The 17,595-nt window shown below is 41.6% G+C and overlaps 1 protein-coding gene across 1 annotated transcript; it reads left to right on the forward strand.

Moving 5' to 3' along the window:
* The first annotated feature begins 1,836 nt into the window (after nucleotides 1-1,836).
* On the forward strand, nucleotides 1,837-12,555 carry LOC135461628 (proton-associated sugar transporter A-like). Its single transcript, XM_064738807.1, has 3 exons — nucleotides 1,837-3,409; nucleotides 10,958-11,133; nucleotides 11,813-12,555. Exons 1-3 carry the CDS (start codon nucleotides 1,837-1,839, stop codon nucleotides 12,038-12,040), a joined length of 1,977 nt encoding a protein of 658 aa, XP_064594877.1. The 3' UTR covers nucleotides 12,041-12,555.
* The last annotated feature ends 5,040 nt before the right edge of the window (nucleotides 12,556-17,595 follow it).

The raw sequence follows: 17,595 nt of genomic DNA on the forward strand, positions 1-17,595 counted from the left end.
TTTATTCTTTATTTATTGTTGATTGTGTTGCATTTTAAATCCCACTTTCGTTAAAACAACAGCGATGTTCCACTGTGGCAATTTCATGACCTTGAACCTTCATCTTTTACATGATTTCCAACTCTAAAACCAAACTGTTGAAAGTACTGCTATGTGTGAGGACAGGAGTTGGTTTCACGGCTGCAGTGTCAAGTTCTTTGGGAAAATTTGTCTCTGTTAAAAAACACTGAACATATCACAAACATACTAATGCATAACAGTTGGTTAGCGCGCTAGAGCAACGTAATGATCCAGCCTCTCACCAATGCGGTCATTGTGAGTTCAAGTCCAGCTCATGCTGGCTTCCTCTCCGGTCGTGCGTGGGAAGGTCTGTCAGCAACCTGCGGACGTCGTGAGATTCTCGGGGCTCTGCCTGCTTTCCTTCAACCATAATGCTGGCCGCCGTCGTATAAGTGAAATATTCTTGAGTACGGCGTAAAATACCAATCAAATAAATAAATAAATATTGCATATCAAGGCTTGAAATGTCATGAAATGAGGAAAGGGAAGAATGTGTGTTGTTCAGTACAATTTATAATCGTTAAATATATTTTCTTTTCACTGGTCACGATATAATTGTTCACGGCATTAAAACAGATATTCCGAAATGGTGGTACCTGGTTTTTTAAACTATGTTTTGTTGTTGATACTGCATATATAGCTTCAAACACTTTATATATTCCATCGTACCCGCAATGTATTTCCGAGTGTATCTGGTTGATCTTTGGCTGGAATAGCACTAATCAGAATTGATAGATCTGTATCGCAACACCAGTGACAGCCGACGGGAACACGGTGAAGAACAAAGAGGCCACACAGAAAAAGCTGTACATATCTGTGTAGTTTACTTCAAGCCTTTTCCGAGGTGTGTCCTTAACATCTCATCAAAGCGTACGATGCTCTTCAATGGTAAGTTATGACCGGAGGATATTTGATTTTATTTGCTTCTCAAGCGTCACAAACCACGGTAAAATATTTATCTACCGCAAGCAAAAGCACTAATGATCTCAGACGCCAATCTGCCACCATTCTTTTCCGATCTACACAAATTAATATTTCGCGGAGACTTATCGATGATGACAGTGGATTGCCGATGGCTTCTCAGTGACGATCGGACCTATTCCACCAATGTGCCTCTGACCAGATTGACTGTCCTCAACCCCCATTCTATTACCTTCCCCAGGTGATTCAATTAATCAACTCCAGGCATTTCTTCCCGGCAGACAATGGCATTTCCACGTGATCTAAAGATTAAATACCAAGTATATACTAACTTTCTATCAATGTATACCAACGCCGCATGCAAGGTCGCTTGTTTCGATTCCTTACAGCGCGATGATTTGGCTAGAGCAATTCTACTGCGCCCCCGCCCACTATCTGCCATAATTGAGTTCAAAACATGTATTAAGACATATGGTTGACCAATCAATGCGACTCTTTCCACAACCTCTAGAATGGCGCTTTTATTAGGCGCTAACACAGCAGGCTGAACGGCTATATAACCAGTCACCGTTCACTGTCTCTGTTCAGCTTGATCGACCTGTGACGAGCCGGCGCTCAGCGCAGAGGAACAGCCAACAGCTGACTGTTGACAGGAACTTCGGACGAGCTTCTGTCACGGGATGAACGTGGCGTAGCACTGTTCACGAGCGGAGTTGTGCTTCAGAGTTTGATGACTATTTACCGCATTGCGTGCAAAGGTGTGATGAGACGGAGATTTGTACAGACAGCATCTTAAACGGCCCTTCGTCCCCGTGAAGAGACATACAGAGGTAAGACAGAGGTAACGCTAACATCATGTCTCTAGGAATTCTCACCTCCACACTGCGGGCTCTGAAGAACCTGAGAGACCACCCGACCGTGACTTACATCGGGATAAATCTTGCAGGTTTGGTCAAATACAACCAGGATTTGTCCCACCTAGGCCAAAAGAAGTCCCGTTTCCAGCTGGTGAGAATCAGCGCGGCAGTCTGTGGCATCGAGCTGTGTTATGCGGCAGAGACAGCCTTCGTCAGCCCAATTCTCCTCAGCCTAGGTGTTCCTGTGTCTCTCATGACATTAATCTGGTGCTTGAGTCCACTTCTCGGATTTTTCTTGGTTCCAGTTTTGGGTTCAGTCAGTGACAGATGTCGTTCGAGCTTGGGTAGACGAAGACCGTTTATTCTGATTTTGTCCGCTGGAATTATTGTGGGTTTGATACTCGTACCCAATGGTAAACGTTTGGGATCGTTTTTAGGAGATGAGCAAAATAACAATACCCATTCTACGGTAGATCATAATAAACAAAATGTAACGTATGTTTACAACTGGGCTCTTGCCCATTCCAGCTACAGCTTATACCCTCAAAGCCAGAGTCAGGACACTGATTCCAGTTCGAAACACTACAACAAATTGTCTTCACGGAACTTGGCTGGGATAGCTTTGACAATAATAGGTGTGGCAATGTTGGATTTTAACTGTGATGCCTGTCAGTCGCCGTGTCGGGCTTACCTTTTGGACATAAGCCTGCCGGAGGACCACTCCCCTGGACTGACCACCTTTACAGTCATGGCAGGACTCGGGGGCTGCCTGGGCTACATCATGGGTGGCATCGACTGGAACGCTGTGGGCGTGAGTCGCCGATTCGGAGGACATGTACAGGTTGTCTTTCTCGTAGTGCTCGTCGCTTATGTTATATGTGTTCTACTAACGGTCTCTAGTTTCAAGGAAATTCCCTTGGACGAGTTGGGATACGACCAAGAAAAGCGACAGAAGAAGAAGAAAAAATTGGGAAGTTCGAAGTACCGGAAATTTACGAACGAGGATGATTCCGATGAAGAAGGGACGAGTTCCCCTGGGGTGGGGACAGAGAGGGTGGGTTCGCCCAGTGAGTCTGATAGGGGTCTAGATATGGACGGACAGAACGCTATCTCGTACGGGAGTCTAGATCTGCTAAATAAACCCGCTATCGGCAGCAGCGAGAAAGCTTTGACAGGCGGATTACACGCCAACCAGTCCCTTGCAAACAGCATGGGAAATGGTGTCAAAACTGACAGTGATTCGGTTGTCTGCGAACAACAGGCTCCTCTGGAAATATCCACGGATGTAACACTTAAAACATATCTGCTCTCCATTCTGCGGATGCCGAAATCGATATTTATACTGTGCTTAACGAATCTGTTTTGTTGGATGTCTTTAGTTTGTTACTCTCTGTACTTCACGGATTTCGTTGGACAGGCGGTGTTTGGGGGCGACCCCAAGGCGGATCGGGGCACGGCCAGTTATGAACTTTACCATGCTGGGGTCAGAATGGGGTCGTTCGGCATGTCACTGTACTCGCTGTCCTGTGCCATCTACTCCTTGTGTATTGATTATCTGGTGAAGAGATTCAGTAAGTAAATACTTATAGTTATTTATAGTTCATTTGCCGCAGTAGTTGTGATACTTACCGTAAATCATTTACCTGGTCATTAGGCTTGACATTTCGTGCACTGTTGTACAGACGCGCAAAATGTAAGCAGACGTACCTGACCTTCTGCATTTCTTAAGGAGCTATCGAGTTACTTCATTGGGTTCTTAATGTCGCCATCAATCAAGATAGACAACCGGCATTTCATTTCACGTAATCTCGCTTAGGACCCTTCTCCAGAGCAAATTTCATTGCACATGTATGCCTTTGCGATGTGCATTGTTCCATGTACAAGGTATTGTTACAGTAATTACGGTTACATGCAAAGTTGTTAATCCAACGGATGTTTGTACGCAGCTCACTTGAAATGATCCACACGTTTCTTTCACGCTGTGTGCACCTTGCAGTGACGATTTACGGCTCCCTATGGCAGGCAGACATATACATGCGCGCTGAAACCGTGGTGTCGACATTGAGCGTGATGCCGTAATTTTGAATAATTCTAGACCAGTGACGTCTAAGAAATTGCATTAAACATCATTTTTTTTTACTTAATTCTGCTTGAATACCATACTGGTAGAGGATGTGTAAATTGTTATAATGTAAGCATTGACATGAACAGTTAGATAAAATCATAACTCAGGTAAATTGACAAGAGGCCAGATTTCACCGATTACGTTATCATTTGCCAACTATCACTCTGTCGTCGCTGTTCCGGTATTATTCTACATGTTGGTTTCTTTTTATATTGAAAGGGTTGAGGAACAGTATAACTTTAAAGTCCATAACAACAACGTGACTCTTATATTTAAGATATCAAGATCGATGCCGTCATTATGTACTACGCAGTCAGGCAAATGTACCACAGTTCTCACATCTCGCTCATTGAAATTTACTTTGGCTCCTTCGGCTATCTTCAAAGAAATATCTGGTTTAATACAAGTTAAAGCAAAGTTCATGAAGAGAACCAATGGTGCGAGGATCTAATGACATGGCCAAGTTGGTCTGTTGGAATTGCATTCCTGTCGTCCCAGAGAGCTACTCATCGTGAGCGCGGCAATAACAGACATGCGTTCACTTGTCCAGCTACAGTTTACACAGCTATAGAAAGCTACATCAACCCCGGTACTGAACAACCTCTTATACTGACCAGACTGTTTGTTTAGGTTCGATGGCTAATAACGTTCATAGGCGAAGATATTGGAAAGATGGCGGCTTGGGTTGGTTGGAGTGATTGTAACATTGTCTAAGAATAACCTGGTTCGATGGGCATGTGACAGGATCGGCATGACTGTTATATAGAGCTGTCTCAGTACGCTTATACATGGCCTTGGATAGCGTGCCACCTCCCATCCCTTACCTGGCTAATTGCTCAGACCTAACAGTTCGTTTTAACAAGGTTAGCCGCAATACAGCAGACGCCGAAACTCGCGTGAGTGGTCCTCATTTCACACCATACACCTTATTATGGATTGCTGCGGTTGCTTATCTGAGCTTATTTCCAGGGCCCACAAGCAGGCCTAGTTACCTGCCACAGACGACAATGATTTACTATTCCATCTGGAAGCCACGAGGACTACTGCGTGATCCCAGCTGTGTGACACTATTACTTCGAATATGCTAGACACCTGACATTTGCCAGCTTTTGTGGAAATCTGTCTTAAAGAGAATCGTCATCATAGTCAGACCTGGCTCAGTAGGCTCATAGCATTCCCACCCACACATCCATTACTTACTTACAATGTCCAGGAAAGAGCCTGCGAACTCTCGTTATTTCTTTTCTCCTCAAGTATCTGCCAGATGCCTGATAATATCCATCCATGCAGTAATTATAATATACATTTGCTAATGAAGGGGATGGTGATCGCATTCGTTCGGCTTCAAGAAACGATTCCCCTAAACAAAAGCTCAATGTACATTATATTGAGTAATTCAAAGAATTATTAACAAGTTAACATCTATACAAGAAACTTGCTGGAAATAACGGGTTAAACAATACAAGGTCTTAAATGGTTTCAAATTTTGGGTGAATTCTCTTTCCTACATTTAAACATCGAAGTCAATCTGAAAACAAGTTTTTAATGCCATCTGGCTTCGAACGCGTTTAATACATCGCTAAGTGAGACAACAAGTCATTATTTTGAATCTTGACAGCCAGGTCTTCTACTGGCACCGTTTTGATTTTTGGAAATGACAAGTCTGTTAATTTGTGTACCGTGACATGTTTTTTGCAACAAAATCGAAAAAAATGTTTTAAGGGTAGAACTATAAATTTAACTAACGAGAAGATGACTTTCACACACATAACCCAAAACTAGCTGGGACGCTACATTACCAGGGCCCGGTGGACATTCAACTTCAAAACATGGCAGACCTTGGTGCAACCGGTTCAGTTCAGAAGTTTAAACGACTGGATTACTCTTAAAAGATAGTTTTCCGATATCTACACTTCGGATGTCCCAGGGAATCAGTGCATACCAAATGTAAGGACGGGTTGGAGCTGTTATCTTGGGGGAAATTGCCCTCTTGGACCTAGGTTATACCGAAGCTGGGGATTATGTTATCGAAGTATCTAAGGTAACTTTGTGCTAACACACACAATGACTTCTCAAAGACGTCCACGTGAAATGACTCCTTTACAGATGAAGGTAATGGTGCTAAGGAATGGCGTGTGCTGTAGCCACCAATCCTCATATCTGACAGCTGTGATCTTTCCTTTTTCAGACACTCATTGATAACCGCAAGACTTCTTTCCTGTATTCCGTTTGGAGATGTCACAAGGCTTTAAAATATGGTCTAGTACACACAGCTTCACAACGATTAGGATAGCGCATTAAGAAATTTGACAGGCACCTGTAAAACCTTTCAAGTTTTTGAATGAGAAGTGGCCAGCCAAATTCTAAGGTCTAGAAATACTCTAGAAATAAGTTCAGGTAATGAAAACATGAAAAACTCCTACTATGTGATCGTGTCATAAATTATCAAGCTTAGTGTCCTGCTAATTTTCCCTAATATCTTACTAGGAGGTATACATTTTACATAAAAGTAGGATGGATCTAGTTCACGGTATGGCATGAAGGGTGTTGTTTTTGGTGAAGTGGTTATAAAATTCAACTGAAGCGACTGACATACCGGTAGTAATAATCCGCGCCCCCTGTCGGAAAAGTTATGTTAGTCCTCAATCAATGGGCAACATACAAGAGTTACTTTAGTATGATGTCTTTACATTCATGTTATTCTACCAGGGACTGAAAAGTTGTTATGTTTGAAATACTAGTGAAACCCCAAGCATCGATACATACATACAAACATACATACATACATACATACATGCATACATGCACACATGCACACATGCATACATACATACATACATACATACATACATACATACATACATACATACATACATACATACATACATGCACACATGCACACATACATACATACATACATACATACATACATACATACATCACGTCATAATCTGAACGAGTCTATTCGCAAAATTAAAAGGCCTGAAAGCCTACTTTAAGGCATAAACAAACAAGTCTTGCTTTGTATAGTAATGACCAAATACATGGATGATCATGGCGACAAGTTGGAGCTATACGCAATCTTGGTTTGATTTTGTTGGACAGCTCAAAAGAATCCAACCAGATACTGATAGTTTGCTAATTGTTGTATTATTCTCTCAATAAAGCCCTTTGAAGTTAATTTCTGTTATCAGCATTCTGATGCCTTTCTCATGTCCTAACTCTGTCCGATCGACAGTGTGTACAATTCCTCATTCAACCTAGCCGTCAGCCAAGACTCGAGTGTAAAATCTGAATGCTTGGATTCGGAAAAACTATTTAATGAACCTGGGCAGAATCGAAGAAAGAGACATTTGCCTATCTAATGACACAGTGTGGGCCTCCAAACGCCTTAATGAGAGTGTATACGGATGGGTGACAGTTTGGCGGACGTGCCAAAGCCATTTGCTTATCGGGTAAGAGTCCACCTGACAACAGCTCCCAATAAATTCCATTCTCCGATAATTCGGCTTGGAGGCGGACGATGATGTCTCGGACCGAGGAACTCTCCTGTGCCACACGTCATTTAGCTGTTCACGCAGATTTAAAAGTCGGAAACATAAAAGCAAACTGGTTCCGCCGTGTATCCGGGCACTCTGGGCTGGGGGAAATAGCTTGTACTCTATCGGGATTGATTTTCACTCTAATTGGAAGCGGTAAGCATTAATTCACAACCGTCCTGTCACCGTTGTAGCGTTGCCATTCTTCAAAATCACTTGAAGGATTAGCTCCTTGTAGGCATTATTTTCTCCTTCAAACTTTTTTGTGACCCGGCATGAATGTCTATTCGCCAAATTAAAACGCTGAAGGCATGCTTTAATGAGCAAGTCCTGGCAGTGACAACTCACGCGGGAACGACTCATCCTCTTTCGTGAAGATGCCTAGGGAATCAGGGAGTCCTAGCAATAGATCTGACCGAAGTCCTAGTGGTTGGTGACAGGAAGACGGCCTCAAGCCCTGTCGAACAGCTCAATACTGGGTTATCAAGAGTAAAGAGAAAATCAAGGGTCCGCTGAGTAGGCCATCGCTAACTATCCACTATTCATCAGTCTCCTATCCGATGTTGCTTCAGTGCCTGCTCATAAAGCTTTTCGACGTCTCGCTGATTTGCGGCTCCGTAACTTGTTATCATTGTAAATCAACACGGTTTGACGTGATGTCTAAATGACGTGCTACAAGCAATCCCATTATCGGCCTCTCTTTCCAGTAATTACACACATGTTTAATTGCTTCCTAGCTTTATAATGATCCAATAGTTTTGGTGTAGTCGTTAAACTGGACTGATGTTGCCTGGATTGTTTCACGTTGATACTTCGATTAACAAACTACTAAAATGTTTTCTCACGCCATTTCTACTCCATTTTAAGGTCATTTCCCCAAATCCCTGACACCTTTGCCACGGACAAAGGTTGGTGATCTCAGAAAAATCTGAATTTGTTTGATTCAAATTCTTCGACAGAAGCTATTTACGCAGTTTACTCTTTGAGAAGGAAAGCCAAATACCTTCTGAAAGGAGATCTGCTGCTCAGAAAATTGACAAACGAAGCGTGATTGCACTCTTTCTAATCATCTTGGTTACTGGAGTGCAAGAAGGATTTTTGATCTATGGTGTTATAACGCTGTCAATTAGTTTAACTGATATATGCATCTCATTAGTAAATGACTTGATCATTGTGATATTTGGCACAAATATTCAATGCATAGTGCACGCTTAAATAGGGATTCAGAAAACATTTTTTTCAGTGTGGCCAAACTGGTGGAAAGTTCATTAAGACAGGCTTTCAGCCGGAATTAATTATTAAATGATGTGGAAAACATGCCTGAAGGAGCGACCAATTGGGAAGCAAGTGAGAAATAGGAAATTATCAGTTTTAAGGATGAAATAAAAAATGAAAAAGACAACGAGAATTGTCACTGGACGAAACCATCTCTTCATAGATAACTGATGCAAATACTTAATCAGGCTAACTGTTATCGGATCAATGGAACCAATTCATGTAAAAATGATGAAAAGCTTTTAGCTGTGCTTTTTTTCATTCTTACGCTTATGTACCTGCACCCCATGAAGTTCTGCTATTTTTTGTCAATTTATGTAATTTATATACCCGTTATGGTATGGAATATTACGCCTTGCCTGCATTTTCCCATTTGTTATGACAAGATTGATTAACGCTGACGTGTTGTTTTCGCGGAAACCTTTTCCACACTCACTAGTCACAGCAATTCACGATAACCCTAGGTTCCGAAAGCTTAAACGAAGTAATCCATTAGTTGAAATATAATTTAAAACATAATTTGTTTAAATCAGTGTATAGTGAATGGAACGCTGAAACACATTTTCAATAACGTAATCTTCCAGAACCACAATCTAAGCACTGACTCAAGTAAAAAAATATGTAAATAAATTTCAAAACATTTATAAACAAATCTTGTAAAAGACATTGTTCTCGTCTGTAGCATGTTAAGTTTCTGTATAGAAATGTAGAATTCGTTGCCAACCCCCTGTGGTGTTGGACTTGTGTAAGAGGCCAAAGCTTCCCACTACGTGAGTTTGGACAATTTCATATATGATATAACAAAAAAATCTAAATTCCAAGGTTTCCAACTTGCTGTCCCGATACCTGTACTCACATCATAGCTTTTTCACTTTTTCGTCAACACTGTCCATTTTCGTATGTATTTTCTATCATTTATGTATATATTTAATGAATTTGCTGCCCCGAATCATGAATTATGCAACTTTTACAATGGTGGTCAAGTTTATAGACAAAAGAAACCGAACAGGTAGACACAGCCCAAAAGAAAGCAGCACACTTCTACAATCGTCCCCACAACACAGCTCATGCGATGCTAGCTCGGCTCAAACACGAGGCTTCAGCGCTTATCTCAAGATTAGTTTCTGTTTCCTGTAATCTTGTCTCGTCTTAAATGTTTCCATTGTTCCAATGTTTCCCCTTAATCCTACATTCATAAAATGTAGGATGTCAACATTTAACATTTTGTGAACTCGCCTTGCTGGCGTAACTGGTCAGTGTTATGCCTTCAATGATCAAAGCATGCTCCAAGTTCGAAATATGCTTGGGGTCTTACGTCGTATTTAACAATTTTCAGTCATATAAGGATCAGGAGTCAATGGGTATTGCAAGTGGCATGTCAATCTTTGATACGCATGATCTTAAGTAAAGCAATGGCTTTGGGAAGGTAGTACATGTAGCTTGCTTGTCTAAAGGCTGTGCACCTAATACTAAACAGTTTTGTAAGATATAGTAACCATTTACATTTACATGCCCTTCACTTCATCAAGCTGATTTCACACACATCGCTTTGTTTGCAAACCAACTTTAGATCTGTGAAGGGGATATGCCTGGCTTCAGTGCATACGCCTTCTCTTCTTGTTGATCTCTTCTTTGGTGTTTGGAAAGCCTTGTCCAGGTTAAGGGATGTGAATTATTAATAGGCATCTGGTGAAGAGGATGCGTTTAGTTATCACATGCCGTGGCCAATGCATCAGGTGAGGCTTGAGACTGATTTACCATTGCTACGTGATAAACAAGCCTGGAAATACCTTTTAAGTTGGTGCAAGACATAATGACAAATTTTCCAGCCGTTCACGTTATTAAAAGTTACAATGTAATTTGCATGGCAGTTTTATCTTGTACTAAATGGTGCAGGACATTGTCCTTGCTAAGCTGCTTTTTGCCAGGCTTGGATAAACATTTTATTATTTTTTTGAACGACACCATTCATTCGTAATGTCAAGCTGCAGGATGACTTGAATGAATGATAATGGCTTAACACCACATTGGCAATATTTCTATCGTGGCGAATTACGTTTTGACTTTGTAATGAGAATGTATGATGATAATTCGATGTCTATCTATATGTACCATCCTTATTTTGGTACTTGGTCACTAATCTGTCGATCTAACTGACCGTATCTTTCTGTTTTTCACAGAGGCGAAACGTGTTTACATCTGTAGTCAGCTGGTCTACACTGTCGGCATGGTCCTGATGTCAGTGGTCCGTAACAAAGTGGCCGTCTTACTCCTTTCTCCCTCCGCGGGGATTATGTACGCCACACTCTTCACTATGCCCTATTTGCTCGTTGCACATTATCACACTAATGGCAAGGTGGGTACCTAGAAGATTTTGTTGTTATGTATTTGTGTAAATACAGACCACGGCCTGATTCCACAAAACCCCTTCTGATTTTTAAGTCAACAGCATGAAAACTTTTCTACGATGCTTGGTCTTTGGCACTTGTGCAGGGATTATATACTAGTATTATTTCCGTAGGGTCTGTTATTTGGGCGGATTGACATAGCTTTGGTTTTTAATTTTTTTAGCTAAAGTACAAACGGTAGAAAACATATATCAACGAGATCCTTTTGAGGTTAAGGTTTTCTAAAGGACGTACATGTCAGCATCTAAACTTTGCTAAAATGATTTGTCTCATAAAGTGGGTTTTTATATTTATTTTTTTACTTATTTATGTATTTATTTATTTATTCCATTGTTGCTTAACGCCCTACTCACGAATTTGAACACGCCATACTCAAGAAAAACAGTTTTATGGGTGGATCTAGTAAATTGCATGAGATTCCCGATGTAAACCATAGGTATTTGACAAATTAAAGTCGGTTTATATCCCAAGAGTGACATATCGTGAGTAAAATCCCAATAATAAACCGTGAAGATGATCAATATTTTTGTACATAGCGATGGTAAACAGGTGCCTTCCGTTAGAATACTATACTGTGTTCCGATCTGACCTTCGTCATGCTTTTTCTTTGCTTTTCTTTTGGCACAGTTTGCGGAGCTGAAGCCCCAAGAGTCTCCGTCTCGACAGGTGCGCGGGCTGGGCACGGACGTGGCCTTGGTCAGTAGTATGGTTTTCCTGGCACAATTCCTTCTCTCTCTTTGTATGGGGAGTATCGTTCACGCAGCAGGGTCTACCGTTGTTGTTGTCGCCACGGCGGCCATTTTGAGTTTCTTTGGAGCTGTCACCGCAACACAAGTAGTTTATCTCGACCTGTAAATGACCAACGATTCTACATGCAGGATATACTATTGAGGGCCGTGAAGAATAAACTGTAAACCCCGATCGCCATTCCTAAAGTGAGAATTTGACGAGTGGTAAAAACAGCAGAAGCAAATTCATTGTTACGGGTACGTTTCTGGCAGAATCCACGAATACTGTCATGTAATTGCGCAAACTCCTACCCAAAGCGTTGAATCTCACCACGGCGTTTATACAGCCCTTGACATGATATGATTAGCAATGGTACCAAAGCTTGAGAAACCCAGTGATGCATGTGTGTTTGACTGTTTGCTAGGCTTTTCCCATAATCGCTTTCCCTGTGGAAGATGAATGTAACGGGTGGCAGATGAGGCGCTTAGGTATCGATCATTGGGGTAGGCTTATGAGTGAAGAGGGGGACGGGACGACGTTTTGAAGGATAGGAAGAGGGAGACAGGGTAGTGGTATGAAGGCTATGACACAGGCCTGAGACAAATCAGCGTACACCTCAACACTTCATTATTTATTGTACCAGCCACATCGATTGCTCTAGACTGTATTGTGTACGGAATTAAGTCGTGTGCATTAGAACTCCATGAATAATTGAGATGCTTTGAGGTTGGTAATAAAGCAGATTAGAAACAGCATATTGTGAAGCCAACTTATGAAGAACTGTTAATTTATCATGTTCTTTGAATTTGATCCCGTGTAACCAATGCCTTCGAAAGCGTCGGTATCAAAGGGCTCGTTCGGTTATACGTCTGTAGTTCAAAGGTGGTAACGTATTTATCTTGCGCCGTAAGAGAATATCTGGGTTTTATTAATTACAAAGTGCATCCCGACAATGTCATAGCGAAAATACACTTTCTCTGGAAAACACATCTTGTGGAGCGCCGAACACGCTGAGCTATGCCCACATCACCGGGCGATATATATAAGATGATGTATACGACTTGGCACTGCCTCGGTTGCCAATTCTCTGTCATTATCAATCAACCTTTATTAACCATCGCTATAGTAACCGGATTACGAAACACACAGGGCATTTTCTTTTTTGTTACGAGACAAACGTTCTCCGGGAACACAAAAGAGGCTCTCCGTTGGCCTTAAGTAAGTAAAACACTCGTACCTTCACACAATACACTGACAGAGATGCAGGCTGAGGTTACGGAAAATGTTCGAGTTGGTTGCCACCGCAACATATTAGGACAGATATTGACTGAAACTCTGCGTTTACATTTAACTTGTCTTGGCTTATCTTAAGATTTCTGTTTGTCGCACTGTTCTCTGAATGTGACAGTGTTTTTGACGAAGATTAAAGGAATGTTTACCTGTTACCAGGTAAAATTTGGATATTCAAAAATTATAGATGCTAGCGCATACTACTTCAGGGGGATATTATGTCGGCATGACCTTAACAAATGTATTTTATTTGATTGGTGTTTTACGCCGTACTCAAGAATATTTCAATTATACGACAGCGGCCAGCATTATGGTGGGAGGAAACCGGCGGGGGAAACCCACGACCATCCGCAGGTTGCTGGACTTAACAAATGTATGTTCAGTACATCCAATTCACTCTGGAAAAGGTGGGTCTCAGCAGTAACGGTGACATTTTACACCAGTTGGTTGACTTTTGTCTTTAATAACCAATCAAAAAATTAAAATCAGTACAGAAAGTAAGACATTAAGAAGGACTTGCGCAAAGATTGAAGCAGTTTCCAAATATCTCGGTGTGACACAAGGAAAGCTTGAGGCGCCTAAATGTAGCCTAATTACACGTATCATGGAAAATCGTTTACCATGCAGGTTGTCGTTAATCAAAATAAGCACCTCAGTTGTGCTTTGATTGAAACTGTTCATATATCCAAAGTCGCGATATTATTCAAAACGAAGCCAGAAATTCTGGGATTCTAGAAAAATACTGACTGTAAATTTTAAATGATTTATAGGGTTTGTCTTTGATAGAATATTCTTGACATACTAGTTCTGGTAACGTTGACTGAAATCCTCACACAACACAGGACGCACCATATGCTAGAAGGAGAAATAGGTGTGGCACACAGTTGCACAGGCTGCTTAGATATATTGCTATCCAATTAAAGACCATTAACAATGTCAATATTAAAACTTTATTTCTTGTAAAGGCTATGGGAAGTAAAGGAAACGGGTTTCTTTGGGGAATGTTTTCTACATCTTGAAAATGAATACATCTTGAAAGAAAGGTGTCCTACGAAATTATAAAAATCTACTTGAAATGTACCTTGTAGGTAACTGTGACTAGTACGTGTACAGAAATGGTGTTTTTATCTGCAGTGGTTATGACAGACTCGCTGTGCAAGCAATAACCTTCATTCGGAAGAGACGTGGTTATTTTTTATCAAACAGAAATATGTATCTGTACTGGAGTAAATAGTGACAGAAAGTGATATCTACGAAGGATATCACGGTATTCGGTCCATCCGATCTCAACTACAGCTCTTCCGTGAAAATCGACAATTTTCTCATAAAAGAAGCCTTCACGGTTCTCCACTCTAAAAGGATATCAAATGTCTATAGATGTTTATAGGTTTGACTGTTTGGAGGGCTTCTGTTACGACAAATCGATGACCAGATGTACAGATCAGTCACGAGGTATCAGCGATGTGGTACATCCGGGCCCGTAAGCTCCGACAGAACGCCCTCTTCTACTAATGCTATAACAGCGGATCAACCACTGGTGTAATCAGTCAATTTGGAGTAACGGGTTTTTAACACATCCATGGAATCCGCCTGAAAAAAACTATTGGTCATAAGCTGTTGCTGATTCGAAGAGCTGGGTATTTTAGACTGCTCGTATCTCAGCTTGGTTATCGTGCCGTGTAATGCTCACCACGGCGATAACAAGCAGAGGTGACAGCGCCCGCTGGTAACAAACCCAAAATAGATTTCTGTGGAATACTGTTTTCAATAAAATCTCCTCAGGCGTTCACAAATACTGGAATCTCACACGGAGCAAAACACATTCCGAATATAAAGTATTCTGACGCATAACAGACTGAGGTTCATTGGCAGTTCGATCACAGACGCATCGTGATCTATTTATAATGTGTCTGTCTGTTACGTGTTTGTCAAAAACCAAAAACCAAAAAAAAAACCAGACAAAGCTTCAAGTGTGTGAGAAGAGACGTAACAAATGGTGTAACAAATGATTGCACTCCAAGCTATTTTTCTGTGCATTCCCCACGCTGTTTTCAACAATACCTACCGATACACTTGCGATATAACAAATATGGGATAAGACACATACCGTAATTATTCATTTCACGCATTTTCGTGATTTCTGTTCAACGCCATTCTCCATTTTTTTTTCACTTGTACGTTGGTAATCAGTCATGGTTTTAGGATACAGGCGCGCCTGGGGTAAGTTACTAATGATGAAATTTTCCTACGTGCTTGTGACTTAGGATGTAGATATGCAAACCATGTTGATGGATGATTTTTTAACGCACTTCATTCTACTCAAATAGCGTTTTCGGCCGCAATCGGGGAATTTAATTTACCGATCGCTTGTCTCACTGTGTTCCACAGGCACAGTTGACACCTGTGTCATTTAGAGACTTCTTAAGTTCATAAACGTTTAGCTCGGAAAATTTTCTCCATTGTATGTCTACTCTAAATGATTTTTTGTGAACTTTTTTTCAGACGCTCATGTTATAGTAAATGTGATCCTGCAATAGTTGTTTGACATACTGACAGGTCACATGATACAGTAGGACTTTCTTCCCCTTTAGCCAAAAAAGAGTTCGAGCTCGAAACTCCCCTATTGTCACTAAGGCCCCACAACCAGAGAGAGAGAGCAGGAATCCGGAAATCATGCTAGACTAGGTTTTGACCTGCACATCCTTACTCTTAGCGACAGAAAGACAAGCATCTTTCAAAACTCAACCACAACTAGTTCCCTAGACGAAAAATGAACAGCTCCTGACATGTCAGTCATGTGTTCTTATAAGGAATATTTAATGTACATTAAAGCCACGCCGGCTTTCCAGCTGCAGGGTTACTTTTGGTGACAGAGAAAGTGAATGACCAAAGAAAATGAGCAATATAACTACACAACAAACCACCACTCGAAGCCGTCAATGCGTGCCAAAAGGCCACTCATAACCATGGAAACATGACAAACCACGACTAGAGGCCATAAATACATGACAATCCATCACTAAAGACCATGAATCACACCCCTAGCTATAGATACATGCCAAGCAACCACCCCAATGTGTGGATACATGACGTACAACCAGTGCAAGCCTGGGATACATTCCAAACAACTTTTCGAAGCCATAGATACATGCCAAATAACCACTCCAAGCCAGGGATATATGCCAAACAACCACTCCGAGCCAGGGATACATACCCAGCAACCACCTCAATCCCGGGATACATGTCAAGCAACCGCCCCAAGCCATGAATAGAGGCTAATCGATCACTCATGGATTCAACCACTCCAAGGCTGGGATACATGATAAACAACCACTTCAAGCCAGGGATACATGCCAAGCAGCCACCTCAAACCATAGACACATGTCAAGCAACCACTAAAGCCATGGATACCTGACAAACAACCCTTCCAAGCCAGGGATACATGCCAAGCCACCACATCAAGCCATGGATACATAACAAACAGCCATTCCAAGCCAGGGATACATACCAACCAACCATTCCAAGCCAGGGATACATGCCAAACAGCCACTCCAAACCTGTGATACATGCCAAACAACCACTCCGAGCCAGGGATACATGCCTAGCAACCACCTCAATCCTGGGATACATGCCACGCAGCCATCTCAGGCCAAAGATACATAACAAACAACCACTCCAAGACAGGGTACGTGACAAACAACCACTTCAAGCCATAGATGCATGCTAAGCACCCACCTCAAGCCAGGGATACATGCCAATCGATCACTCCAATTCATGGATACTTGACAAACAACTACTCCAAGGCAGGGATGCATGACGATCACTCCAATTCATGGATACCTGACAAACAACTCCTCCAAGGCAGGGATACATGGCAGACAACTTACCCAAGTCAGGGATACATGCCAAACAACCAATCCTAACCTCGTAATATCAGCGGGTATTATATACTTCACTCAGTGTTAGTAAAGAATGAGGGGATACTACGGGGCATGTAATTTGCTACTGTTTAATCATTTGCATGAAACGTTAGAATTAAGCCCTCACTGAGGTAAATTTACCAGAGGCCGTATTTCACCGGTTAGGGGTGACCATTTTCCACTTATACTGTCACTGTCAAGACTGCTTTGGTTTAATTCTCTATGCTCTAAATCTTTCATATAATCAGTGTGGCACTCTTGTCTCGGCTGTAACACCAGAATTCTCAAGTAAACCGGTTCTCAGCATTGATAAAATCCACACAGCCCTATAATACCTGAACTGTAACACAATGCTATCACTTCAGGGTATCATTACGCCAAGAGTGGAAAAGAAAATTAAGTTCAAATGTAGTTCTTAGGGTAAAAACGGATGACGAAAAAAAAATACCAGTTCACTGGTGCAATTTGCTT

This window comes from Liolophura sinensis, chromosome 1 (genome assembly GCF_032854445.1).
Source record: "Liolophura sinensis isolate JHLJ2023 chromosome 1, CUHK_Ljap_v2, whole genome shotgun sequence".
NCBI lineage: Eukaryota > Metazoa > Mollusca > Polyplacophora > Chitonida > Chitonidae > Liolophura > Liolophura sinensis.